This window comes from Pyrgilauda ruficollis, unplaced genomic scaffold (genome assembly GCF_017590135.1).
Source record: "Pyrgilauda ruficollis isolate IOZ18807 unplaced genomic scaffold, ASM1759013v1 scaffold160, whole genome shotgun sequence".
Classification (NCBI taxonomy): Eukaryota; Metazoa; Chordata; class Aves; order Passeriformes; family Passeridae; genus Pyrgilauda; species Pyrgilauda ruficollis.
This window is the reverse complement of record NW_024514765.1, coordinates 199,005-226,886: the sequence shown is the minus strand read 5'-3', so window position 1 is coordinate 226,886 and position 27,882 is coordinate 199,005. Positions and strand designations below refer to the sequence as shown.

The 27,882-nt window shown below is 41.5% G+C and overlaps 1 protein-coding gene across 1 annotated transcript; it reads right to left on the bottom strand.

Annotated features, from left to right (window-relative positions):
- Positions 1 to 802: 802 nt before the first annotated feature.
- On the bottom strand, positions 803 to 27,882 carry DYNC1LI2 (dynein cytoplasmic 1 light intermediate chain 2). Its single transcript, XM_041462840.1, has 13 exons — positions 27,784 to 27,882; positions 27,058 to 27,131; positions 26,534 to 26,650; positions 19,950 to 20,180; positions 13,318 to 13,484; positions 12,887 to 12,980; positions 12,125 to 12,260; positions 11,708 to 11,819; positions 10,961 to 11,020; positions 10,199 to 10,240; positions 9,677 to 9,794; positions 8,590 to 8,706; positions 803 to 3,803 (listed from the first exon to the last, which is right to left on the bottom strand). Exons 1-13 carry the CDS (start codon positions 27,876 to 27,878, stop codon positions 3,697 to 3,699), a joined length of 1,470 nt encoding a protein of 489 aa, XP_041318774.1. The 5' UTR covers positions 27,879 to 27,882; the 3' UTR covers positions 803 to 3,696.

Below are 27,882 nucleotides of genomic sequence, written 5' to 3'. Positions count from 1 at the left end.
TTATATCTCAAATCATAAATATAATATAATTCTCTTCATATACTCAAAAAACATTTTCTAAAGCCCATCTTAAAGGCGAAAATTGATTATTCACAATAATAAGCTAACGAAAACATTACAGCAATTCTAAAATGATAATTGTTTCATGGTCTCATAAGGATTCTCTTCTGGAGAAATTATATTCCAGAAAGCCAAAGGTTAGCTGATTTATATTTCAGAGGCAGGTGACTCAACAAACATTCATACCTAGAGCTCCAATCTATGCAGGGGAACAGAGGCATCCAGTTGATATGAAATGAAACAAACAATGAAAACCAGCAGCAGAATCCTAATTAAATGCCCACTCCTTCTGTGCTTACTGGGAAGCTCTTCTTACATCCAGCCAAGTGAGAACACTTGACTACTGGCAGAGAAGAGGAATTTCCAACACTCCAGCAATTCACTCCTTAAACTTCCCGTAGCCTGGATTTGCATCCTGCTAATTCAGGCTCAGTGCTGTGCTTGGGAACAGCATTCCACAAAATACATCTGAAGCTGGTGAAGCACACAACTGTCTCCCCAGCCCCATGAAATGCATTATTTTGTACCAAAGCAGTAGTGCTGCGAGCTGCCACAAGCACAGCTCTGCTCCACTGGCACAGGACACAGCTCCCAGCTTCAGAGGACTGGCACTGGCAGCTGCCATTAAGCCAGGGACACAGCTCACAGCCAATCTGCTCCTCCTGCTCACAGAGCTCACCCACACCCTGCTCCCACCAAACAGCTCCAGGAGGGCATCTCCCAGACAAAAGCACAGCAGAAAGCAGTCTGGATTCATGTTTATTGAAGCCAGTAATTAAAGACGTCCTCGTTTTGCCAGCACTAGAAAGCAAGGTTCCACATGACTGCATACTGCACCTGGTTAAAGCCATACAAGTGGACTAAGGTTTGTTTCATACATTTGCAGTCCTAATTGTAAGTTGGAAGAAAAACCAATAAACTTAGTATACAGGACAGTGAACTTTCATTTACAGCATGTCTATTGTTAAGTTCACATGTACAGAGCAGTCACTTTCAACGTAGTTAAATTAAATAAAATACGAAATTCTGTTCAGTTTAAACAGTTTTTGTTTTTTTTTTTTTAATGCCAATAAAAAAAGTGCAAACTTAAAATCAAGCAGCATAACCACAGCATTTTTATGGAGGGCCAATCTTTAAAGTTTTCTATTTGCTTCAAGTTGAATGCTTTCATCTTTTGTTTTCTTAGTTTAAACATGAACAGTAGATGCAGTCACTATAATGCATATAAATATAGGCATATAATAGTTTAAACAGTCTACCATACAAGTGTATCTGCAAATAAAATGAAGTTTCACTTGAAAATGTAAAGGCTGTTTGCATTTGGCCTTTGGTTCCAATGCTTGAAGACACCAGAATAACAACTGTGCAGCTCACCAAAGCCAGCAGACTTTGGCACCCACAGGATGCTACATTACTTACACCTCTCTTCAGTAAACTAGGAGCATTCACTTGCAATTAGAAACTGGAAATCTGTCCCTGTTTTGTCTTTCTTCAAAGCTGGTAAGTTATGACACAGTAACAGTTTTGATCAGTTTTAGTATACTCAACATTTTTATACATCTGGAAAATACTTCAATTGTAAGTTTTAGCCATATTGCTAGAAAAGTGCTTATCAGGTTAGATGAGAAAAAAGGCAGTTTCAGACTGACATTTTCAAACTATGCCATTACAATCACACACTTCAGTTTTCCTGTCCAGTTTTTGATGGTTTAGTCTCCAATCTCACTTCTCAGTGTCAGGAGGACAGTGTGTAATTACTTCTGGTGTGGTAACTTGCAACTGGCACCCATTACACCAGAAAGTGCATCCACATCACCATCAGCCAGCCACAGTCTTAGTCTAACTGTTATCTAGACAACTGTATAACTTCAGGTCATACAATTTCTTAAAAAAGTAAAATAAAAAAAAAAAAGAAAAGAAAAAAAGAAAAATAGAGTATTTTCAACAACAACAACAAAAACTGGCACAAGTAACATACTCATGATAGTTTGTCAAAGAGGCAAGTAAATACTCTTAGCTTTCTAGATGTCTAGACAGACTCACATGAACAGCCTCTTGCTGTAATATAGGAGTGGAGGTTAACACCCAGCACTGTGTTAGTGGTCAGTCTAATTCAGTATCTTTAAGTAACAATATATATTAGGGAAGTTATATCCAGACATCAGATTTAGTACAACAAGTTCATATCAATAAAAAGTAAACTCTGTATAATTCAAATTGTGGTTTTTCCCTTCAGCATTAAGAGCACAGAATATGCTTGGTATTTTTAATTTCTGGTAGTGTGTCCATGTAAAACAAGCATACCGTGTATAAAATCAAAGTGCCATTTCAGTAACCACTGCAGCTGTGTTTGCTTGTACAGAATGAGGGTTTATGTGACCATGGACAGGGCTCCCTTAAAGCAATAGGGACAACCACAACCCATCTTTCCAAATGAAATGCTACATGAAAGAAAACACAAAACAACTTCTTCAGATGTCCATCGTGTACACATTCATACTTTTTAGGTTATCTTCAGAATTGGAGTTGGCTGCACTGGCAGCAGATGTTGTTGGAACTAGGGCCTTGAAAGTTTTTTTTAAAAACCTCCATAGGTGTAAGGCAGGAATCCATTTTAGCTTGGTAGCTAATATTTAGTTACAAAAAAGTAAGAAAGAAAAATACTGAGAGTGTTCTGTAGCACATTTCATTATGGGAAAATGATCCGTCACCCACCATTCTTCATAGGCCAACCTCTTGGCATAAAAAAGGCAGAAGCTATCAGAAAACAGGATTTAAAATTAAATACAAATTGACAAACTACTGTTTTTCAAATAAAACCAAACAGTGACTGTTTGTACTACAGTGCACAATAAGTTCAAGCACCTTCTAAGGACACATCACATACTGTGCCAGGCACTTGGAGCTAAACAAGTTTAGTTTCTCCCTTTGTCAGCTACACCAGAAAGGGCATCCACACTCTTAAGACTTCTTTAAAAACTAAAACAAGATTTATAACAAGAATAAATTCCCATGGTTCTTAGTGTTTGGCCTGGAATTCTCCAATGTAAAGTAGTCTTTTAAAAACAGTGACTATTTACCCCCTGTGAAACACAGGATTTGACAACATTGCTCCTCTCCAGTCAATCCAACATTCTGGTTTCTTGCTGTCCCAAATCCGTTTCCCCTTTTAGGGCTCCATTCCCCACCTTGGCTTCTTTCCCCCAGTTAATGCTGTTCCACCACCACCACTCCAAGAATATAATGCATTGCAAACATACAAGTAGCCAATTCCAGAAACTCTGAAAGAGGGTTTCAGTTCTCTTTCTTGCCTCGTGTGCAGTCAGTAGTACTTTTAAGAGAATTCTCCATTTTGCTTCGCTGTGTTCTTCACAACAGGAAATGCAGCTGCACCTGCTTTACCTCCAAACCAAAAGAATTGCCCTATATAAACTCTAAATGGTTATCTTATACAGAGGGATTTTATATGCAAACTTCCTGAATGTGCACTTTTTACTGGGACAAGGCAATGATGTAGTAAGCTCATTTCCCCTGCCCAGAGAAAACTGATAGCATCTGCCATAGCAGAAAATTCCTGGTCTTATCAGATCACTATACATAGTTATTTGGTCATTTACATCTGCATTGTTCTGCCCATCAAGCCTCGTTCTCTGTTGGAGGAGAGTTTGTTGTTACCATGGGGTCAGGCTTGCGAGTGATCCTGTCCAGCTCCTCCTGAGCATTTGCCAAAACTGTCTTTTGTCCTGGAGAGAAAAAGAACATGAAGCAATTGAGTTTCAATGAAATGTTTTAACCAAGAAGCATAAGTGTTCGATAAATCACCTTTAGACGGCAATATATGATTTATTTCTCATTATTTTGCCACCTTCCCAAGGCCACAGAGCCTGGCACAATGCAGGGTATTCTTTGTGTAAAAACTGATACTCAGGTTTGATTCACTTTAAAGAGATGAAAAGCTGAACTACACAGCAGGAAAAAGCACAACACCACCAGTGATATGTTTATAGCAACTAACACTTAAAAAACCTGTATTTAGAATCTTCTGTAGAAATCAACCATTCACAATTCTATTATTGGCACTGATAGCAAGGACTTTATTTAAACCCAACTTTTAAGCACAAGGTATGTAGGACACCTGCTAAAAAAGAAATCCCATTTATTTGGTCACACTTGCACCCACTGCATTTGAATATGAAACAAGTAACAGGAAGAAGTCTCCTATCTGCAGCCAAGGCTTCCCTTAAAAAGGAGACAGGAACTGCATACTCATGTAATATCTCCAAGCAGGCATTTCAAAGCACTTCTTCAATTGGAACCAGACACACTGAAGTATTTCATGGAAAGGGATATCTTACATTTCTATATTAGACTCAAAACTTTTTAACAATTCCCTAACTGAACCATCAGCTTACTTCAGTGTTTCTGAAAATTATAAACCCACACAGACAAATTCATCACCAAAATTGGAACAATATAGCCTAATGCATGGAGCATACAAGCGTTTAAGATTAAAAAGCTATATTTTTAGACAAAAAGTAGATTATATAACCATGTACAGCTTCCTTACATAGCCAAAGAATTTAACAAGCATCTGTTTTCCAGCTCAAATGTGTGTGAAATATTAGGTGGATTTTTTCCAGGGTACATGCTGAAAACATTAAGAAGGCAAGATTTGACTGGGAGAGATTCAAGTGTTTTTTTCCAAAGTACAAAGACATAACCAAGTTAAAAGGTTACCTTTAATCAATAGGAAGCCAGGACCTAAGCACTAGGCATAAGCCAAAGCACTCTACGTAGCATCTACTCAAAGGAGGAGTATTTAAGCAAAATTTAGGAGTTCATTAATCAATGTACTGTAACAGAACTTAAAATACAAAACACTTCACATGCAGAGTCATGGCACCTGGGAGTTTAAAGAGCCTAAACCCTAAAACAATAAAGGCCACACAAAATCCTCACTTAAACAAGAACAAATCTAAACAAAAACTAAAACTTTGGTTTTTATGCTGGATGAACTGGTTCCTTAGGGCTCCAAAATAACCCCAAGCAGCGTCCTGCAAATACTTCATGTGGACAGGAAAAACTCTCCCAGTGCAGGGGAATACACTCCCCTTTACCACCACGGGGAGCACCTTCCAAAGGAGAAGAAATACAGGGAGCTGTTTTTAAGAAAATCAGAGTTTCTCCTCAATTATGAATGTGAGTGACACTTGCTTTCAGTTTCCCTACAAATTTGTCAAGGAGTGATGGCCTCATTCAGTGAGATGTGTTCTGGACAATTACATGCCCCCAGTTGTGTACAATTAATTCCCCTTGCTAGATCAGAGTGAGAGCAGGGAACCTGGCTTCTTTATCTCTGTACAGGAATAGAGAAGGAAGGCAGACTTAGAATTTGCAAGAATCTTCTTATGAATATAAATGAAATAACTGTGTGACTATAGAAGTTCAGATGTGGAAAAATAATCCACCACAGAAAAAACCAATTTCAGTTTTTTGAAATATCATGGTCTAGGCATCAAAGAGAGTCCAGAAACAAAGACAAAAAAGAAGCACTGCACAGCAGGAAAAATGGACATGACACTGCCCAGAAGAGAGATTTTTCTCAGGTAAGAATTGTCACAGTAGAAATCAATCCATCAATGAGTCTGACCAGTATTGTTAAGACCCACAATGTCACTCTCATCCTGGGACAGAATCTCAACATTTCAATCTCAGGCTATTCCTAGCTGTGAGAGAAACAGATGGTCTCTTTAAAGCAAAATATTTTTGCCATCAACCTTCTGAAAACGTCAGGCTCCTTAAACAGTTTAGACATTTGAAATGCTTACAAAGATAATTTTAGCACATTTACTTGCACAGAGAATGCTGCTGGAAATAATGGTTTCTCAAAGATGTTCTTTTCAACTCTTCCACAAAGGAACAGGTGCTCTCACCAGCACCAGGTACCTCACAAACCCAAGAGCTTTTCAGGGAGCAGCATAAGGAGCCCTTACCCTCTCAGTACTGTTTAATCTTACACTGGTTCACGTAAGGTGTGAGCACAGCAGGTGACAAGAACAGGCACCTTCTCCTGTGAGTGAAAGCCAACGGTTCTGCTTCCAAAGCCAGCAAAGGAATAGGAGCTGCCAACTCAATGTAGCCAAGAAAAAACAACCCTGAGATCATTCAGGAGAAGCACTTCCACCCAAGAAAGAGGACTGCTGCAGAAGGCACTACAACGAGGTAGATCTGAGAGCTCAGGACAATATTCTGATCATTCTTGTTCAGCACAAGAATAAGCCAATGATGGGAACTAACGAACGAGCTAGTGGTGAAAACAGAGCTCAGCCTCTAGCAGGAGACCAGAAGAGAACTTGTCTAATTTAGTCTATCAAAATCAAGGAAGTTAAGGAAGGAGCAAAATATATAATTTTAATTCATAAAATTATCCATTAGTTATCCATAGCACTGGTCAGTATTTTATTCAGCAATCTACCCTGTCCCACTGTTGAAGAGAGCAGATATGTAGGCCCGAAGAGACAACAAAGGATTTGGAAAGATAGGATTGGGGAAAAAGTTATTTACATAAATTACCAAAGCAGTGCAGGATGATAGAATAGAAGACAATGATCAAGCAAACACACAAGCTTTTGAGACACTGAATTTGATACAGACTAGAAACCCTCCTAGCAGTTGGCAGAAAATGTATTAAACTGGCTGAATTGTTATAAAAAAATCATGCTCAGTGTCACACAGATGAAATCAACCCAGTGTCCCCCTGAGAGATGTGAACAGAACACATCTGTAGCACAGATCAGCTCACCCCTTCTCAGGGCAGGCAGGGCCTTGTCTGCCACCCCCAGCCGTTTCTGAGCACAAAGCAAACGGGGCGAGCAGAGTGCCAGGGGGACAGAACTGTCACAGCCAAACAACACGGCCCGCACACAAATCTGTTCCTGCAGGCCACACACAAGCCACAGGCAGAGGGGAACAGCTTTCAAACCCAAACACTGCTGCAAACACAAAGGGGCTGCACTGAGCTCCACTGCCACCCAAACGAGACCAAGAGTACTGGCATTCAAAAACACTGGGCACGGGAAAAAAGTAACTGAGAAGTTAAGTACTGGATAGCCTTCCTGGAAAGGTGACATTACAGCTTTTATTTTTGAGTTTGTTTTTTAATCACTAGCCAGGTACTCCCTAACTGACTTTGCTTCAGATAGAAAGCATGGATGAAATAACACCTAAAAATATTTCCAGTTCTATTTCTATAAAAGCTATTTTGACTTTGTGAGTAACACATGAGGCTGCATTTGATGAAGCAGGGGACATCTTTCAGTGTTTAACTGAAGAGGGCATTCTGGATTATGAAAGAATTAGTTCAGCATTTTTATAACACGGAAACAATATTACTATGGAAATAATATATAATACAAATCCATTTTGTTATCATCATAATTAAGTTTAATAAAGACAAAATTACAGGATTCATCATGCTGAAACAAAACACAGCAAATCATACCTGATTTGCTGTAAGTCAAATCCTAGGCATTTTTGAGCTTTTAGAACATGAAATGTCATATATAAACCTTCCCAATTAAAAAGAAATTTAAAAATACCCAGACTCCAGCTGCCTTGGCTCTCTGTCTGACAGAACCATCAGTGTGGCTGGGAGCAGATATTTCTTATTTCCAGTTCAGAATGTCTGGGCCTTACCTTCCCCTCTCAGCATGAGGCACTGTGTGTTTGGCATCACCATTAACACCCACAAGACTGCACAAGCTTGGGATCAGAAGTAGTGCATCTATCCATAATTTAACAATAAAAGAATTCTGGAAGGAAAGCTCCTGAACACTCAGTGTGATGGGAATGCCAGTATTGAACAGTAACAGTCAAAGAATCAGAGCAGTAAATTCCATCTGTCAGGTGGACAATGAATGCACTTTGCACCACCAAGGTCTGGGTAGGTACCAACCACTCTGACAGGTTTCTTTCATTTTCACTGAACTGCTGCATTATTTATCAGCAAGGATCTCCCACAGTGCAGTCACAGCACACACAGAAGGCACCCATTTGTCAGTGTTACCAGCTGTGTTGGATTGTAATAAAATACTAAATAATTAATGAGTGAACAACTTCAAGCTGTCACAAGCAGTGATTCATTTCAGCTTGAGCTCTGGGGAGATTTCAATAGTTTCACTGCTAACTCCAGTCCAAACCCAAAAAACTGCATCTCCTGTGCAACAGCGAAGCATCAAGAAAAGAAAAGAAGGAATTCTGAAGTTGAAAAATAAATCAGCACTTTTGGCATAGGATCAAGACTCAAATGTCACTGAAATCCCAGCAGTGCAACTTCACTCAAAGAATTAACAGAGTTTAACAGAAGCCCTGGAGTTGTGAAGTTGCAGTACTTTAGCTCTTCTTTTAAAGACATTTTGGTACTGTCATCTGTCAAGGTCTGTCACTTTCCTGACCAGTGTAAGAGACACACCCAGAGACCAAGGAGCCAAATAAACTACTAAAAACAAGCTGCAATAACAAGCCCATTACCTGATTTCTTGGCTGTGCTTTGCACTCCTCCAGCACCAGGACTTCCAGGAGAGCCAGTCTTTTTGCTCAAGAGACTGTTAAAGAAACTAGCCAAGACACCTTCACTTGCAGCATTATCTAAAGAAAAAAACAAATACAGATTACAGAGAACACTGAGAGCTGGTAAATTATAACTTATTTTCACATACATACAAATTGTTTGCCAATCAAGGAAATAAACCTCAGCTCTGAGAAAGTTCATCCTTGTTCAGTTTGAATACCCCAGTCCTTTGCATACCTTGGTATAGGCAGATATGGCTGAATGCACATTCCTGCTTTTCTGGAATGATGGGGGGATGTAATGAAATTTTAATCTAAATATTTTTATGTTTTAAAGCTTTTAATAAATGTAAAAGTCAAGAGCAAGATGATTAAGTACAGACATGAAATTCAAAGACTGGTAAGCCCATTAACAACCTGCACAGATGTTCTAGTGCAGCCTTTCATGCCACACTGCTTTTAACAAATCAAAACTTGTCAAATCAGCAATGTGACAGGATCCAGAAGGGCATTTTACCCACTGGAAGTGAGACATGGCCCTACAGTGCACAACAAAAAACAACACTGGCCCTGCAGACCTTCTTAATGCCCAGAGGGGAAAAAAACCCTTCAATACCATGGAGCTGCATCTCAGGGAAAGATTTCATTCCCAAGTGACTCCATCTGCTACAGCAAATGACATTCCAGAGAGGGCTTAGTGGAACAGGGTTCACTGTGGATTCCAGAATAAGTGATATGAAGTACAAAATGGTTTGTAGTTTAGAGCAGTCTCCATCCTAATAATCCACCTCATGCATAATAAATATATTGAGGCAATTTAAGGAAATTAGGATGATTTGACCTCTGTATGACTGCTTAGCAGTAACAGAACTCTATTCCAAGTCACATAAATGACAAGAAAAAAAAAAATCCAAAGTTATATCATAAATGCATTTCTGCTATTAAACTAACTATACCATTAGTGAATAAATACCCAAATCTTTCTACAGAAGAGGATTCACGTTAAGGGAAATAACACATGATAGAACAGTAAAATGCTCATTCATACTTTTAATGTTTGGATCTGGTTTCTTAACTGATGTGATTGGTGAGGCACTGGGTACATTGGTGGGACCAGCTCTGCCTTGAGTCCTTGGGGATCCTGCAGGGCCTCTTGCAGGAGATTCCTTAAAAAGTCCAAATCACACAAATCAGAGAAGAATTTCAAAGGATTAGTTATGTTAAGCAAGTTTATCATCACGTACTTTTTCAGCCTTTCTACTGGCACTGTAGTGATGCATGCTGGAGAAATAAAACAAACAAGCACCCAAAACATCAGTTATTTTGGGGATGTGCCTCTACTACAGTAAAGGCTGAATCACTGCAGGAAATTTTCAGTTCAATAATCCAATGTTTCACAGTGATTTCATAAGCAACATTTTAAAATATTGCCTCATTATTTATTTCCTTTCTGCAGTTTGGGGAGATTATATAGGTTACATTTAAAAATGGACCTCTGCAGGTTAGAATCATTCCCTTTTCCCTTGAAGGAAACAAAACACCTCCTACTCTTTTCCTTGGATCTACTTACTGATGCTCTTGTAGGCGTTGCCGGCTGTTTGGCAAGGAATGACTGCAAAAACAACACATTAAGCATATTAAATATATTTCAAAGAATACAGAGGAATAAAATACAGTGAAGCTGAGTAACCATAAATTTACTTGATCTTTTTCCTGATATTTACAGGATTCCTTTTTGATATTTCCATACTTCCCCACTCTGCCTCTAGAGAACTGACTGCAAGGAGTAAATAAGCTTTGGGCCTTTGTCTCACACAGCCAGTCCAGAACTCAAAGCCAGAACCACAAACACCCCAGTCTGTAACCTCCAGGACATTTATAATCACCTGGATAGGGAAGTATTGCAATATTTTTTTAAACTACAGAGTAATAAAGAAAATAAGTTACAGCATAGCCAAATTTCACACATTAAAGTCTTTCAAGCCTCTGGCTGTAAGGAAACTGCAATGTTCAGACATTAGGTTTTAAAAGTATTTCTATTTCACAGATCAATACAACTGTGTGGTGAAATACGAAGTCTCTTCTTCCTCTTCTCCATGTACCTTCTTTCTGTTTTCAGCATATCTTCCCTTCAACTTGCCAAGTTAAGTGACCATATTTCCTACTTGCACTTGTTAGAATAAAGTCTTACTTCACAATTACATCTGAATCTGCAAAGCTGAGAAACAGCTACCTGGTGATTTAAATGAGAAATGAAAAACTAAAGGCAATAACAAGAAATTAAAGTGAAATCTTACATAGTAAGGACTTCTTTTCATTTTTCCATTCTTACCTGCTGCTTCATAAGAAATACTTGCTCATCTTCTGCTGCCAGCTCTTTATCATGGACTAACTGTTGAACAAAACATTTTTTTGTTATAAGTAAAAACTGAAATTATCATAACTGGTTTTTATGCTTTGGTGATCAAAAGGGAAGAGAGAGGGGCAAATCTTTAAGACTATTGTTCACTTTTTTTTTAAACTGTTCTTTCACATTTAAAATAATAGTATCATTAAAGAAGTTGCCATTAAAAAATACTGTAAAATAAAAATATTGGAGCAGATGAACAGTGATGCCGGCATTGTCCTACAGAGATCAGCACTTGGTAAGTAGCCACATTCTTCTTTTTAAGTTTGGATATTAATCTCATCATCATCTCTTCAACAAACTGAGATGATCTTGCTTTGCCTTCACATGGCAATCTCAAAGCCATGTGGGTATAAATGGAAATGTCCTACAAAAGAATTCTCCATTTTCTGAACATGTTTCTGCCCCATGCATGCAAAAATGGAAAATGTAAAATAGCTATTCCTGGACTATAAAATAGCTAAAATAGCTATTTCATTCAATAAGGTGAATGGTTTCTGGGTTTTCTTGCAGTATTTGAAATAACTAATAAATGAAAGCATGACATTTCACATATTTAGATTTTTTTAAAAAGTTACATTTATATTTGGAGTTCTTCAATATTAATAGTCCTTAGCAACCATTCAAGTGAACTGTACTTATTTTTTGGGGGAAGAAATAACCCCTTTTTACCTTTCTAACAGGAGGTTTCACAATGAAGTCCTCATATGCATCTTCTGGTTTTACTGTTGTGAAGTTTTCATGTAAAATGGCAATTTTCTTCTCATTGTCCCAACCAGCAGGTCTGTAAAGAGAATAAAGCTTTGCCTTTTCTGCAGCTTCTACACAGGATATTTACTTACTGCCCTCTACTTAAATAAGGCAATTTTCTTACAGATCAGCCCTATTTCTCAGCTAAATTCCAAGGATGCAAAAACTGGAGTGGTATAGTCTAAGTAAAATGCACTCAGTTGCTGTTTAAATTTGGGATTCCACATACGAAGCTTTTGAACAACATACCATTCAATTTACTTTTCTATCCATGTTACATGCAGTGCAGTGCTACATGAAAACCCTTCTGACACCATGCTGCTTGTCCCAGTGACTCACATAAAAACTGCATCCTTCTCTACCACTAAGGCCGGCGTGGTAAACTGGAAACCGTAGGTTTTATGTACAATGTACTTATACAACAGGTCAAGGTTCTTCTCCTCCTTAACTGATGTATAAATCAAGGCAGCCCCATCTGGGCTTCAAGTTAAGGAAAATCAGGTAATATACAGTTTCTAAATGATAATAAGAATTATTATATCTATTAAGAGGAATTAATAGATTTATAGGTACTAGACTTAGCTTTGAACAGTAGTTCAAGGCCAAACTAGAGACATTTAGCATGCAGGGGTGGAGGGGCTATAACAGGGCAAGGCTCACGGCACTTTTCTTAGACATACACAAAAGTTATCCATCCTCCCAGGCTTACATGAAAACTGCATCCTACTTCACTTGGACAATGTCAAAAACTTAATACACACATGAGACCTCAGGCTTACATGGAAATCGCAAATTCTGAGGGGAAAATCAAGACAGAACACTTCACAAAATGTAAGGCAAATCCTTTGTAAAGGGACAAAAGGTCCAAGTCCCATGCACTATTTAAAAATATTTTATAAGTCTGTCAACATTTTCAAAAACCCAAACTATATACATACTCACCTAAGGTTAGGTATGTGTAGCACATACCCTAACAAATAACTAAATACCAAGCAATCTTGCAGAGCAACTTCTTGGATGAATGTTATGTACAATTCAACAAGAAAACACCTCTTCTTGCTTCCAGATTAGAGGCAATTTCCTCAGCACAGAAAAGGATACACTGTAAGCAGAACCTGCGGATGTGTGACTGAATGAAGTCAAAGTGTTCTTCCCTGTAGTCATGCTCCTTCTCCAGGACACTCACTGCATCACACTGGACAGGCAGGAAAACAAGCCAGAAAAACCCAGGCATTTAATCCCAGCATATCTTAAAACACCTTCCCTTATCTTACACACTCCCATCACATTTACTTTGAGTCTCTGGTTCTAAAGTAGCACTGATATATCAAATGCTAAAGCAATTAACATATAATTGATGAAGTTATTACTATTCCATCAAAGTAAAAATTTATGTTGATGGCAGAAGCTCACTTTTAGAACAAATCCCTCTACTGCTAATCCAGAATTCATTTTGCATGTCTGCAGAAAGCATGCCTTTAACAGAGAAGTAATGAAAGCCAGCATAGCAGCAAAGAGAAGCAGAGCCTCACTTTTGTGCACACCACGAGCACGGGGATGCCCAGGTTGTGAGTCAGCACGTTGTCTCCGAGGGGAAGGGAAACGTGTTCATCCTCCTGGCCAGATGAGGGGCCTCTCCTCTGTGGTGATCCTTGGTAACCCTCTTCAGGTTCTACATACTCCTGAAACTCCTTTATAACTATTAAATGAGAGAGATTCTTAGGCTGCAACAAAGAAACTAGTTCTTTTTAAACCATAATTAATCTACAAGTAACTAGATATCCCAAGGGTGTTTTTTTTTTATTTTTATACTACATGAGAACTGAATGCAAGTTAAGCCTTGTTTCACTTTTCAACACCACAACACTCCTCCATCAAAACTTACAGGAAGCTAAATCAAGTGGGATCTGAAGCCATTATAAATAATCACAATTATCTGCAAAAATACATATTCCTGAACATTTCATTACAGGGCAGTTGACAACAGAAAACATAAATGTGGTTTAGCAACACGGCCTATACCCTGCAATTGGTACCTGTTGTGGAAGAAAGCACAGTGAAAATGTAAATGTACACAGAAAAGACCAACTTGAAACAGCCACTTTTTCTTACAAACAATTACTTTAGTTCCTATTACTCTACATTTCTGTTGCAGGCATCCAATGCTAGAAATATAAAACCTACCTGCATAAACACAGACTCAAGGGCATCTGCAGGCTACCTGAAGAGACTCAGTTGTATTCTGCAAAACTATAATGGTGTCCAGAGGAAACTCAATGCTTTTTATGTTTTCAGTATTTTGATTTTATGGCAACAGTGAGTGTTCCAATAATCCTGAATACTATCCAATACTGAAGCACCCAAGGAATAGCATTACGGCCTTTTTGGAAATGCACTGTGAGCCCACACGTGCTTATCAAGTCTGGGCTACAATCTACACTTTAATGTCTTTTATTCAAGACCAAAGCTACAGACCAGCTAAATCTGTGTCCTGGATGTGGCTGCTCCAGGCTGGAGCCCTGGGGCCCTTCTCCTCACTCAGCCATAAGGAGCTCTCACACAAAGACCCAAGCAAACTCCATGATCTGTTCCCTTCATTTTAGAAACAGTGGGAGCAGAGTGACTGTAGGGACAGTGAGGAAAACTGCTTGGCAAAGCCACCAGTCTCCAGCCCAGCCACACAGAGAGGCTGCTCAGAACACCCTCTGTACCAGGCTCACTGCAATGAGCCTCCTGAGCTTTAGGAAGTGATGAAACCTCAGGGAAGTTTCTTATACAAACCGTGCAAAAAGAAGTTGTGGTACCTTTTCAAAACATTCCTGCAATGGTATGGGTGCATGGAAGGAAGAACAAATCAGAAAACTCTTCTGTTTAAAGCTGCACATTCTACAATGTTTAGTTGAAATATAAAATTTTTGTAACACAAAGAGCCAAGCAAACTCCATGATCTGTTCCCTTCATTTTAGAAACAGTGGGAGCAGAGTGACTGTAGGGACAGTGAGGAAAACTGCTTGGCAAAGCCACCAGTCTCCAGCCCAGCCACACAGAGAGGCTGCTCAGAACACCCTCTGTACCAGGCTCACTGCAATGAGCCTCCTGAGCTTTAGGAAGTGATGAAACCTCAGGGAAGTTTCTTATACAAACCGTGCAAAAAGAAGTTGTGGTACCTTTTCAAAACATTCCTGCAATGGTATGGGTGCATGGAAGGAAGAACAAATCAGAAAACTCTTCTGTTTAAAGCTGCACATTCTACAATGTTTAGTTGAAATATAAAATTGTGTGATTTTTGTGGAAGAGAGCTCTATTCCAGAGAAAAGCCCAAAAACCCCAAACTAAATATAGACCATAAAACTTCCAATCACCAATTCAATATATGCCAGGGTGCAAGGAAATACAAACAAATGAAAATTAAATGTAGTTGCTTTTAACATGGGGAGGTAGTGCCTTCTTGTGGAGAAGAAACAGCAGTGCTCTAAAGGATGCTTTCTCCAGGACTGTTTCTTAATCGGCGACAGCAAATCAGAATTCCATCACACATTCTGCAGATTCCACGTGTTTATTATCTCACCAAAAGCATTTAACTAGAAAAGGAGTTTTCTGAAGTACCTCTTTCCTTTATTAGCTTTCCCATTACTATTTACTATTGAGGCCAAGTGTATTAGAGCAGTTTAAAGAACAGCATCTGTGTGTCCCACAATGGTTCGGATGAGTCTCTCTGACTTAATCACACAGAAAAGACTATTTGACAATACAGCTCTCAATTTACCACAGCATTATAATCAGACAGGATTCCTTTCCTGGGTTTTGTTCATATCAAAGCAAAATAATCTTTACTGAGCATAAACCCCTTCAAATTTGGGGAAAAAAGGCCTCTCCTGAAAAGAGTAACACTCGACAACATGAGAAAACACTAGATGCTCTAAGAATTTTAGAAATGTAAATAAGAGCAAATGCAAGGCGGAAATTTCAGAAGTCTGATGGTTTCACCCTCATGAATTTCTGCTGAATGGGAATGAAGGGCACAATCCCAGAGAGCCACAACTCCCAGCCCCACCTCTCCCCAGGAGTCAGCAGGACCCAGCAGCAGCACCAAGGGGGAGGTTCGGTGTGGAGCTGAGCTCTGTGTGGATTCCCAGGGATGTACCTGGCCTGGCATTAACCCCTGCCAGACATGGAGCAATGGGACACAACACTGGGGCCAACAGGGGCAGCTCTGAACAAACAACTGCTGATTTACAGAAGGTACCAGCCAGAGCAAGAACCTCTGACTACAGCACCCTGAGCACAGACACTGCCTGAACCCAGGAACAAGTGGGAGTGCCTGACAGCAACAGGCTCTTCAACACTACTCCAGGCTTGCACCCAACCTCCATTCCCTTCAGAATTTAGTCCTAAGAAATCCAAGTGAACCTGGACCTCAGGCACTGTCAGATGCTCCGATGAATAAACTGCACTCTCGCAGAGTAATAAAGCAGCTCACTGCAGTTAAAACATTTATTTGACACACAGCAATTTCATACCTTTTCTTACCTCCCACAGCTATGTCTCATTTGAGCTCCATTCTCAGGCTTTTAATGGACATAAAGTATCCATATTTAATTGATATAAAGTCGTATGTCCAAACACCCCATAGTCTTTTATTTTTCCTTTTTTTCTAATGAACTATGAATATTGTCTCCTCCCCACAATACTAATTGAGGAATCATCTTCTCTATGGTATGAAAACCATCTCTTTTCTTTATTAAGAAGTAGTGAAAATTACTTTGGTTTAAGGTTTTCCAACAGGAAATACCCCTAAGATGATGCATATAAAATAGGAAGCCAGAAAACCAACAGTTCCTTTGGAAATCTGTAATATTCTGCCACCCATCACTAAGGTTGAGTACTCAGAATGGCCCATTTTGTTCAAAAAATTCTCACCAGGTGATGATGTGCCATTAAAATCATACCTCCACTACAGAGTGCTGATTTATCTACCAAACTTGTGGCTCTTTAGAGTTTTGCACTGAACACAGCAAATGAAAGTGAGGTTCCAGCAAACTGTTTTGTTGCTGTTGCTCACATGAGGCACTGCAAGGTAACTCCACCAAAAACTGCTGCATCACTCAGGACACGCATTGCACTGAGACAGCAATTCTCAGTGATTAGGTTTGGCTGTTCCAGTAACAGTAATCTCAGGCTTGGAGTGCTCTTTAACTGCAATGTGGAAACGCAGGCAAATACTACAACTTAATGGATACATCCCAAAGGCCCTGAACAGCAGAATGAGAAAAATTAAGAATATTTTTCTGAGACAATCATTCCATATTTACACTCTTTCAAGTTTCACAATCACTTTTAGCTTTTTTGTGCCATATCTTTATTGAGCATTAAAAATTTTAGTCTTGGGAAAAGAATTCCTAGACAAATGATACCTGGATAAACTAATTTTTTAAAAATCTTTTAGCTTAAGAAATCTTTCAGCTCTATGTCACATCAGAAAAGCAAAAAGGTAGACAATCTGAAACTAATTCAGCTTGAAAAGGACAGGACACAATTTGCAAAAACATGTTACTGTGTTTCAATTCTTTAGCTTCAAACACCCCAGAGGTCATTGGTGTAATTGCCATTTCACCAGTACACCTCCTTTCTGCAGTTCTTGATTCCTGACAGCCACCTCATCTGCTCTGCTGTCTTAAAAAGGGAGGCAACATCCCTGAAATAATTATTCAAATATGTGTTATTCAAATAATGAATGATCACAACTGAGCCTGAATTAAATGCACATAGTTCAAATTATGTACCTGGACTTCATATTAGCCAAGCTCTTAGCAAGGAACCCCCAGAGCAGCACAGTGATGGAGTGAGTGCAGGCAAGCAATGCTCTGGGTACATTCCCAAGAAGGCAGCCTGTGGCTTCCACGTGTGTCCTGCTGCCCACTCTGGAAGCTCTTTAACTCCAAAGGGAAGTTTCTCACCCAGCCAGGCAAGCCAAGAGTCAGAATCTCAACCAGCAAACACAGAAGCAAGGGCTGGGTGCAGAAAGGCCTCCCAAACCCTGCCAGCAGAGACAAGCAGTCCAAAGTGCAGCTGCACTGACAAGGGTGAGCTAACAAAGGCATGTCTGGAAACTCTCAGGACCTTAGCAAAGGAGAACAACCTTGCAGCACTTCCAGTGGATGCCAGTGGGGCAGGACTGAGCAGTGTTTCCTCAGGGGTCCTGGTGCTGAGTGTGACAGCCAGAGAAAGCACTGTGGACATTCAGCTTGGGATGGAGGAGCAGGAGTAAGGGAATACTCTGCTGGAGAAGTCAGGAAACACATCCATCCACGTGGTCTTATGCTGCAGGGGGTTTAAATTCAGCACTTCCCATCACTCTGCACTCCATTTCTATGTTTCAGCTGCCCTTGTGAACTTTATTACCCTGGTTTTTACATATTTGGGTTGTTGCAAGCCAGTGACTTCATTTTCTAAGTGGCAGCCTACCCCAGGAGGCACAGGCAGCAGGATTTCAGTAAGGAGAGTTTTGCTGTGTAGCTTTAGGATGGGCAGCGGTCACCAGGCACCCTGGTGTGCAGTACCCTGGCCCCTGCATTACCCTGACAGAGCTACAATGGGCCTTTCCTCAGCACAGGTTACTAAGAGAATTACAGGACATGATGGCTAAAGTTCTGGGCACAGAGCTGGCCCCAGGGACAGTCTGCAAGAAGTCAGAGATGTGTTCAGGTGGCACAAGGGTCCTGCACAAGGCCTGAGAACAGGAGATGGCGCTGGAGCCAGGCATGAGGGAACTCAGCCTCTCTCCCATCTCCTCTTCCCTTGACTCCAGAAGAGCTCAGAACAAACCAGGAGTTTCTATGATACTTTAATTTAGAATTCTCTATCTAAGATATCACTATTGGAAGGCCTTCTAAGTTCCTCAGACAGGGCACTCAAGCTTTGCCATACCTCCTTCACAGAGTGCACTCTCAAAGGAAGGCTGAAAAGCTTCTCTTTTCAAAAGGAAAATTTAAGTGCACAAACTCGCCCTTTATTTGGATTGTGATAACATTTGCTGTGTCTCACAAACATGCAAATTGGGTTAAGTGCTGGATTTTGATACTAGAACTGCCTTTCCATTTCCCATTCCCAAAAATTCTCTGACACACATTTTTTCCCCTAAAAACTCTCATATTTTACTGTTTGTTTAAATGTAACCTAAGGATCAAACCCAGGTGGTTTCAACCATTAAGTTTAAACTGCAAGCTGGTATGCTGTAGGCACAAGGCTTCTGGGAACATAATATTTAACATTCAGAAAGGATTATAAGCTAGACAAATACAACTGAGTGCCACAGGTCAAGCAGATCACACTGCTCCCTATGATAGCTCAGGAACCTACCAGACCATATTTGCAAGGGTTCCACACTCCAGCACAGAGAGCCACCAGGAGCAAAAGCAGCAAGCACAAAGGATCAGTGTGAATCTACTTAATCTCAAAGGACTGGAAGTTGCTAAGGTCTTTTCCACTAAAGAAATTTATTTTGGAGTAATTCAATATGAAAACAGAAAGAAAAATCTCAACACTACTTTAGGAAAGTACTGCAGGATCCAATACTGCAACAATGACTGCCTGCCAGTGCTAGATTCCATCCTGCCATGGATATGCCAGGAAAGGAGGTTAATTTATACAACATTCCTAAAGTCACAGGGTAGGAATGGCTGTAGTGAGACACAATTAGCTGCATCAGCTTCACAGAAACCAGAACCAGTTTTGAGCCACCAGAAAAACAAAGGCAGAGAGATTTTCTGTAAGACAAGCACAGTATGGGATGGGACATGGCTGAGATATCACAGCAAAGCAGACAGCTCAATTCATCACTGAATTTTGTCACCATCTTTTAAAAACTGAATCTGTCATTTTATTGAGTTATTTTTTTAATTACCCTTTTTGAAAATCAAATTATCAAAATCTCTTTATTGCCCAGGATGTAGACCAATAATTCACCTGATGTTTTGTCAGCATAGCAAAACTGGAAGAGTTGTTTTAAAGCCTAACACAGTATATTTGAATTAGTGCTGCAATCACAACCTAAAAGTAATTTTTATCCAACCCATTCTCAAAACACCGACCCAAAGGAATTCATCAAATGTTGTGAGAGCTAATTAAAAAACCAACAGCAATGTATGAACGCACAAAGACTTACACTTCTGCTCCATGTGCCTCATCTCTTCTGGAGGAATTTTCATCTTATCAATGTGTTCTTGCAAGACACTGGCCCATTTCTGTAAAGACTCCATAACAGTCCAAGGTCTAGACATATCTGCAACAAAGACCACGATGGTGTCTTGCAGGGATTCAGCAGAAACAGCGAACTTCAGCAGCCCTTTGTGGTACAAGTCTCCATCCAGGATCCAGACATTGCAGCGAGTGTGATCTGAAAGGAAAAGGCACAGTTGGAAGGCAGCAGATGCCAGGGTTTGCTTTGCCAGGCTGGGAGTGACCAGCTGAGAGCATCAGTGTCCAGTGGAAGGAGCAGGCCCAGCTACCAGCACATTTTGCCTGCTTGTTTATAAGACAGGTTCCTGTGTAAATGCCTACATTAGTCAGAAATGCTTTCATTTCTGGGCTTCATTTTCCTTAAAAAAACAATTTCTGTTCTTGAGCTTTTACTCAGGACAGCTGTCAGGACAGTTTTTAATCGCTGCACAACATTCCTGCATTAGAAACACTCACAGTGAACCCAGAACACAGGGGATGTGTTAAGTGCAAGCCCAAAGGGGTGGCCCTGCCCCAGCCCAGCAGGGGATGAACGCTGCCCTCGGTGTCTCCCAGACACATAAGCTGGTTTCACACACTCAAGAAACTTCCCAGCAGAAATAAGCTGCAAACAAGATACCAGCAATAAGCAGCTTAAGTTTCTAGCACAGGAGTGGGAGGAGCAAATACAGGATGAACTTCCCACCTTCCCAACAAGGTTGTGCCACCTGCTCTTAACTCACACTGACAACACCAGCTCCTTCTGCAGACTCCTGACCAAATGAGCACTGGGGAAATGACCTGGTATGGCACCTTTTGTGTTTCTTCCACAAGTGTTTTTGATAGTGGCAGGATGTTTCGTTGGAATGCAAGGCACAGGGGGATCAGCTGGGTCAGACAGCTGGCATTTTACCCCAAAACTGAACTCTTGGCAAGAGTATAAGGAGTGAAAAAGAAGTTTCCTCCAAAAATGTTGCATCAGGTACCATGAACAACCAAGTCTTCCAAATTAGAAAAAAAAAGGAGAGAAAGAGAGAGAGAAAGAGAGAGAGAGAGAGAGAGAGAGAGAGAGAGAGAGAGAGAGAGAGAGAGAGAGAGAGAGAGAGAGAGAGAGAGAGAGAGAGAGAGAGAGAGAGAGAGAGAGAGAGAGAGAGAGAGAGAGAGAGAGAGAGAGAGAGAGAGAGAGAGAGAGAGAGAGAGAGAGAGAGAGAGAGAGAGAGAGAGAGAGAGAGAGAGAGAGAGAGAGAGAGAGAGAGAGAGAGAGAGAGAGAGAGAGAGAGAGAGAGAGAGAGAGAGAGAGAGAGAGAGAGAGAGAGAGAAAGAGAGAGAGAGAGAGAGAACATTATCCTCAGAACTTCCTGCTGAAGAGGAACAACTCCATTGTATCTATCTTCTAGACTCTTCCTAGTACCCTTTCCTAAGTATTCCCTATTTTACTACAGCTATCCAGAGGGATCAGTGAGTCTCTCTTGCACTACATACACAATATGTCACTTCTGAAACACAGAGATCTGCAAACCAGCCACTGCACAGCCTAGATTTTCAAAGCAGCTACTGAGCTTCATAATCACCCTGCCTCAGTGTACTTCTGTGTCCTGAATCTTTCAGCTTCGCAAAATAAATCCAGTTACTATGGCTATCATGACTTTATTTTGGGAAGGAATCCACCCCTCCTGACTGCAGAAAAAGCTTGGCTAAGAAATGTGGAAGAAGAAAAGATGACAGATATATACATCCTACCTGTTTAATCAGGCTTTGGACAAAATTACTGAGCAGCCCAGTTTCAGACACCTCATCAAGGTGCTGTATGTGGCAGCCTACGTTTAGCATTTGTTGTAAAGTTCTGTTGGGCTGTCCTAAGACATTCCAACATCAGCCATCACACAAACAGGCCAACAGCCACACTCTGAACTTACAGCTCCTCTCACTGCCAGCTGCACCCCTCGATTCAATCCCCAGGGATCAGTGAGGGTAAGCCCTGTGGAGCTCAGAAATGCACCTGTGCACACCCAGCCCTGTTCCCCTACCTCACCCTGCTCCAGGACACCAATCACTGGCATCACAGGGATTCCCACAGCACTGCAGGTCTGAATCTAGAGCTCCCAAAGACCTCTGAGGACAGAGGGAAGGTCTAGGAAAGGTCTGGAAAACAGAGAGCAAGGTAGGACACAATGTGAACACACTTACATGCTTGCTATTACACAACAGTAAATGAAATATATGTGCAGGACTCTCTGCATCCTAGAAACATCCTGTGTACATGCCCTAAAGCAGCAGCCTCCCAGTAGATAAAAACCCCGTGAGCTTTCTATGAGCTAAAGGTTATTAATAGACAGGGACTGTGTGTATGTACAACTGTCTCCTTGGAGCATGAATGGAAGTTTTGAAAACCTAATGCAAATCTATCCATACTTTATGGAAGTTTACAGCTCTCCTCAGCACTGATGGATTCTCGTGGGGGGAATACTTTGCAGAAGACTTTCACACCTTGACAAGTAAGAAAAATGAACAATATCCAAATTCACTGCTTCTAAGTAATGTTTTAAAGCAAATATCTAAGGTTAAAATTGTTTTGTTTGCTATGCACCTTTGCTCCCCTTAAGGATTTAATTTTTGCTTAACATGTGGAATGCAGACTGGAACTAGAATACAGGTGAAACTAGAATGCAGCTGGAACTACCACTCAAAATCTGCCAGGAAGCCTGGAAGCCTTGCACTCACATTAAAATGTACTCTAGAAAAAAAAAAAAAAAACAACCCAAACAAAAACATTGTATGAAAAGGAAAGGTTTTGCTCCTTTCTAACAGGACAGAGGAATGTCTTGTGATTTACATTTGCAAAAACATAAAACACTTAAAAATACAGCATGGGTGCTCAAAATTTGGCAAGGTCTTGGTGGTAAATTCAGCTTCGTCAGCACCACATCAAGCTCCTACAAGTCATGAATGTTAAATGGGACCTTCTTACTGGTCATGACACAACATACAAAAACAGAGCAAACAATTACCAGGTCCTGTTGGAAAAGCAGGAGCTACTTATCACAGGCTATTACAAAAGCTGCTAAAATCACATCTCCAAATCCTGTCAGTATTCCATTATCCCTTTAGGCCTGAAAAAAATTTTCTAGCTTTGATGAATTTTATTGCACATGGTTGATTCTGTAAACTGCAACTACATCTGCATCTATTCAAAAGATATCAGTGGCAATTAGATATCCCTTGCTCAAGTTGTAAAGAAAAGCAAAAAAGAAAACTTTCAAGAGAACCACTTTAAAGATGTTGACCAAAAAAAAAAAGGCAATTTTCTCATTAGAAACTAGTGCAGCAGCAAGACTTGGTTCAATCTGGAACAACCAGTTCAGCTGGAATATGCATATGATATGCTGAGGCCAGTCCAAATCTGAGGTAAAACCTAAGACTGTTTTGTTTTGTTACAAGTAAGAATGCAACCCCAGAATGGCTCCTCTTCCCTGCACACTGGGCACAGGCAAGGTGCATCTGCAATCTGACAGGTGAGAAATGTGCCTTGGTGCTCGTGGCTCCAGCTGACACACACAGCACAGAGCAGGCCATGCAGTCTGGCTCCCTGTTCTGCTCCACATCCCCACTGTAACTCTGCCCTGGCCCTGCAAGGGCCTCTGAAAGCTACTCTGGAAACACAGATCCTTTAGGAAAATTGTGCACAGCTTCCCTTCTACCTCCTATGAATTCAGATTGTCAGTCCTCAAAATCAGACTAACCAGTAGAGACAAAAAACAGCTGTTCATCATAAAGACAAGCAAAAAACTGAAATTTGCTACATTCCCTGACAAATTCCACTTTGGGGCCTGGGCTCCAAGATCAGTTAAAATTCAAAGCTAAGTTTGCAGGCAGTGCTACAAATGCTTTCATCCAGATGAACTATGGTGTCATGTATGCAGGAGCAGCCATATGCTCTAAGGATAATGTAGCTGGGGATTTAGGAGAATCCTCTCTCTCCCAGGATTGCTTCTCAAGTCTCTCCAAACCTCTTTGTGAACAAATGCCTTGGCCTAGGCAGCATTTGGGATAGTGATAAAATATAACCTTAAAATAAAAAGGTATCTTTTCCCTAGTTCAGACAGAGATTCAGTAGCAGACTTAGATTCTAAGCATCCTGAGACCTGGGAAGCAAAGCCCACATGTCACACTGAGCAGTGACACCTGGAGAGAGCTGAGAGCTGGAGCAGCTGGACAGAGCACAGTGCCCATGTGCCTCCAGCTGCCAAGAAACCAGCAGGGGACATGGAAAACCACACAGTCCATGGGCACCTCTGTGAGCCACAGGGGGCCTGCAAGGCAGAGATGCTTCCTGGACTTTCCTACAAACTGAAAAAAACAATTTAATTGCTGAGCTGATCTTAAGGAGGAAAGTAACTATAAACCAAGACTGTATTCAGCAATCCAGAAAAATTCTACTTTAGATGTAGGAGCAGCCAGGTTCAAACATCCCTTGAAGGGGAATGGGGAGGGGAGACCATGGCATAGGAAACAACACAGATTTTCCTTAAGGTTTCCAAAGGGAAGTGGGAAGTAGATAATGAATGACTCAGCATTATGAGGAAAATATTTCTCCTGGACACAGTAAACTTATGTGAAATGAAGAAGAATAAGACTAAGAGAGCAAATAAATCTTCTATCACCTGGGAAAGAAGCTGAGATCATCTCACTCCACTGCAGAGTTTCAGTTGCCAGTGTTGACCTGGCACCCCTGGAAAACCTTGTGATCTGGTCTTGGCTACATTGGAGTCTAATAAAAAGCAGAGACCCTCAGAACCACCCAACTGCTCCTGAATGCCTACCCTGAGGTTCTTTATGGCTTCCAGAATTGTGGGTCAATTATAAAGCCTTTGTTCCCCAATCTGGATATGAGCACACATTCATCTGAAGCACAGAGTTTAAAAACCAAATCCAAACCTGTCCTAGAGAAGAAAGAGTGTTATCTCTGCCTGCTGGGAGGTCCTGACCCACTTTGCTATTTATTTTGCTTTTGGATGACACTAATGAGACAGAAAGGAAAAAGGCATGTATTATTAGCTCCTAACACACCCATTAGAGGATGCATGAAGACCTGAATTGGCCAGCTGAGCCTGTAGTCAGTCAAAAAGATCTCTTTTTTTCCTGCTACTGCTGCCTGAGTTCTTATGACAGGCTTCTCCTAATCACTTCAAATACTTATCACTTTCAGCCACTCAGGAATAGCCCCAAAATATTTCCAGTGTAGTGATATACTTGAGGTTTGATAGATAACACCAGGAAAAATAGGACAGCAAACATTTTTCTGCTTGTAATAGCATCTCCTTTGAAGCTGCAAGAGGCCTAATGACACAGGCTGTCTCAGCCCTCCTAATCATAGGGGCTTTTTCCCCCCTGAAGTGTTTATGCAGAACTAAAGCAGATTGTGCATGGTGCAAAAGCACTTACACCCAGAACCTGAGGAAGTACTTAAAATTACAGCCCAAAAGATTTTTAGGAACTGCAAGGAGGCCCCTGGAAGACATAGCAATGTACTCATCCTTTCATTGTGCCTAACTTAGTATCCAAAGGCAGCTTCCTGCCACGTGAGTGCAGGCCCAATCTCCATAACAACCAGTCACATATGGCACTTAATCACTCCTGCAAGCCTTCAGTGCATCTCCAGTTTCAAAATACCATTATAGGATCTTCCTAGTCTGATTGTTCCCAGGAACAGGGATGAACCACCACCACCGCTTCCTTCTTCTGAGCTCTGAAGGAAGTCATGAACAGGAAGACTTACATTCCCCATTTTTAAAGACAAACCAACCCAAGGAGGTCTAGCAGCTTGCCCAAAATGAGATCAGCAGAGACACATTTAGGAGCAAAGATAATGAACTCCCCATCTCTTCCTGTCCCAAACCTTCCCAAAAATACAAGTAATCTGAACATGAGGCCTGCCTTTAAATGGTCTCTTGGCATAATCTCCCTCCACACAGTAGAGACAAGCGATCAGCAACAGCAACAAAAAGACAAGGGGCAAAGAGCAAAGAGATCAGCTCCAGCTTGAGAAAAGGAAACACTAATTCTGACTTTAAATTGTTCTTCACTCAGACAAGTAAAGCAAAACATCTGTTATAGCTAACCAAAATTCCACATGCAGCCCCTGCGAGAAACGCCCTGCGCCCAGAGATCCAGGCTGAGCGCAAAATTCCCATGGATGTATCCCTCTCTTCCTCTAGTCACAAAGTAGCCACAGCAACGCAGCTGCAGCTGCTACAAAGTCACCATCAGCAAAGGGATCTCCCCCAGCCCAGAAGCATCCCCAGAGCTGCCCTGCCCCAGGCCCAGGTCAGGCTGTCAGTGGGGCAGAAGGGAGAACAGACCTTGACTGTGAAACCTTCCCCTCCACAGAAATGGATACCCAGCACCCAAAACTCCCAGCACCACGCTGAACCAGCTACTGGGGCGTAGCCCAGAACACACTCGTCAAACCACAATTATTAAAACAGCATGGCAGCTACTTAATTAAAGAGATTGCACTTGAAACGAACTTACCATCTCTGTCTTCATCATGAATATTCAGATACAAGTATTCCAGTCCTCTTCCTTTCTTGCCATGCTCTGCTCCCTGTATTTTAGCCATGAGTGTGGTTTTGCCTGAACCATCATCACCTGCCAGTAAGTTTGTAGAAGAAAAAAAACACCTTCAGAATTACATTTGACTTCATAGAAAATATTTTTTCACAACTTGCTTAATTAATGAGAAGCATCCTTGTACACTTCTGAATTACAGTTCTTTGCTTTTCTCTTTCAAGTATTTCAGCTAAATCCAATGGCTTATACCAGAACAAAGAATGAAGAATATCTTATTCTCTGTTATTCCTTAAAATAGGCTATAAATCTAATAGTGGAAATCAAAGAGAAAGTAAATCTATAAGCACAAGAGAAGACCACAGATCAAATTACATAACCCAACTGTAACGAAGCCATGTGTCAGTTTGCTCCAATCGGCGTTTGAAATACACTCTGTTTCTACAAATAAAAAAGCAACAAACCAAGTGGTTGCGTGTGTTACTTACCAAAAACAAGAATATTCTTGCCCGATGGCAATTTAGATCTGGACCGTGTGGAGACTTCGCTGAGGATGGAGGACCTGGGGAAGCAGCAGAGCGGCCGCGTTACCGCGCGGCACGGAGCGAGCGGCTGTGGCAGCACCGTGAGCTCAGCACATCCGCACCCACGGCCGGCACATGCGGGCTGCGGACCAGCAGGGCTGTCACAGCCACAGGCCAACCGCACTCCGAACTACCACAGGCATGCCACCTTCTACAGAAGAGCTTTTATGATGTCTAAACCATAAGCAGGGACATTTAAGGTTCTCCTCCCTTTTAAGAGGCCGTAATACTGCAGAACATTACTTTTCAACTGTCATCACAATCGATTGCTGTATATTCGATATACGTCCTTCTGCCACGATAGGTATTTTTTTTAAGCGTTCTTTAGAAATAAAAGCCGAAAACACATGAGATCGGCTCTGCCGGAGCCGCGGACGTCCCGCAGAGCCGCGGTCCCGGGCCCCGCTCCCCCGCTCTGCCTCATCCCCGTACTCCCGTCCCTGCGCCCGTGGGGTTCCCATCACGCACCCCCGGGCCCCACGGCGCTAGCCCCCGGCCCCGCCGCCGCCGTCGCCCGCGGGGCCCGAGCGCGGCCCCGACCGGCCGAGAGCCCTCGCTTCGCTCCGCTCCAGCCCGGCGGAGCCCGGGCTCGCCCCGCCGTGCCGGGCCCGGGCGGCCGCAGGCACTCACCAGAGGTTCTGCCCCTCGTCCTCCTCGCCGGGCAGCTCGGCCCCGCCGGGCCCGTCCGGCCCCAGCAGCTTCTTCTCCGCCAGCACCGGCGCCATCTTG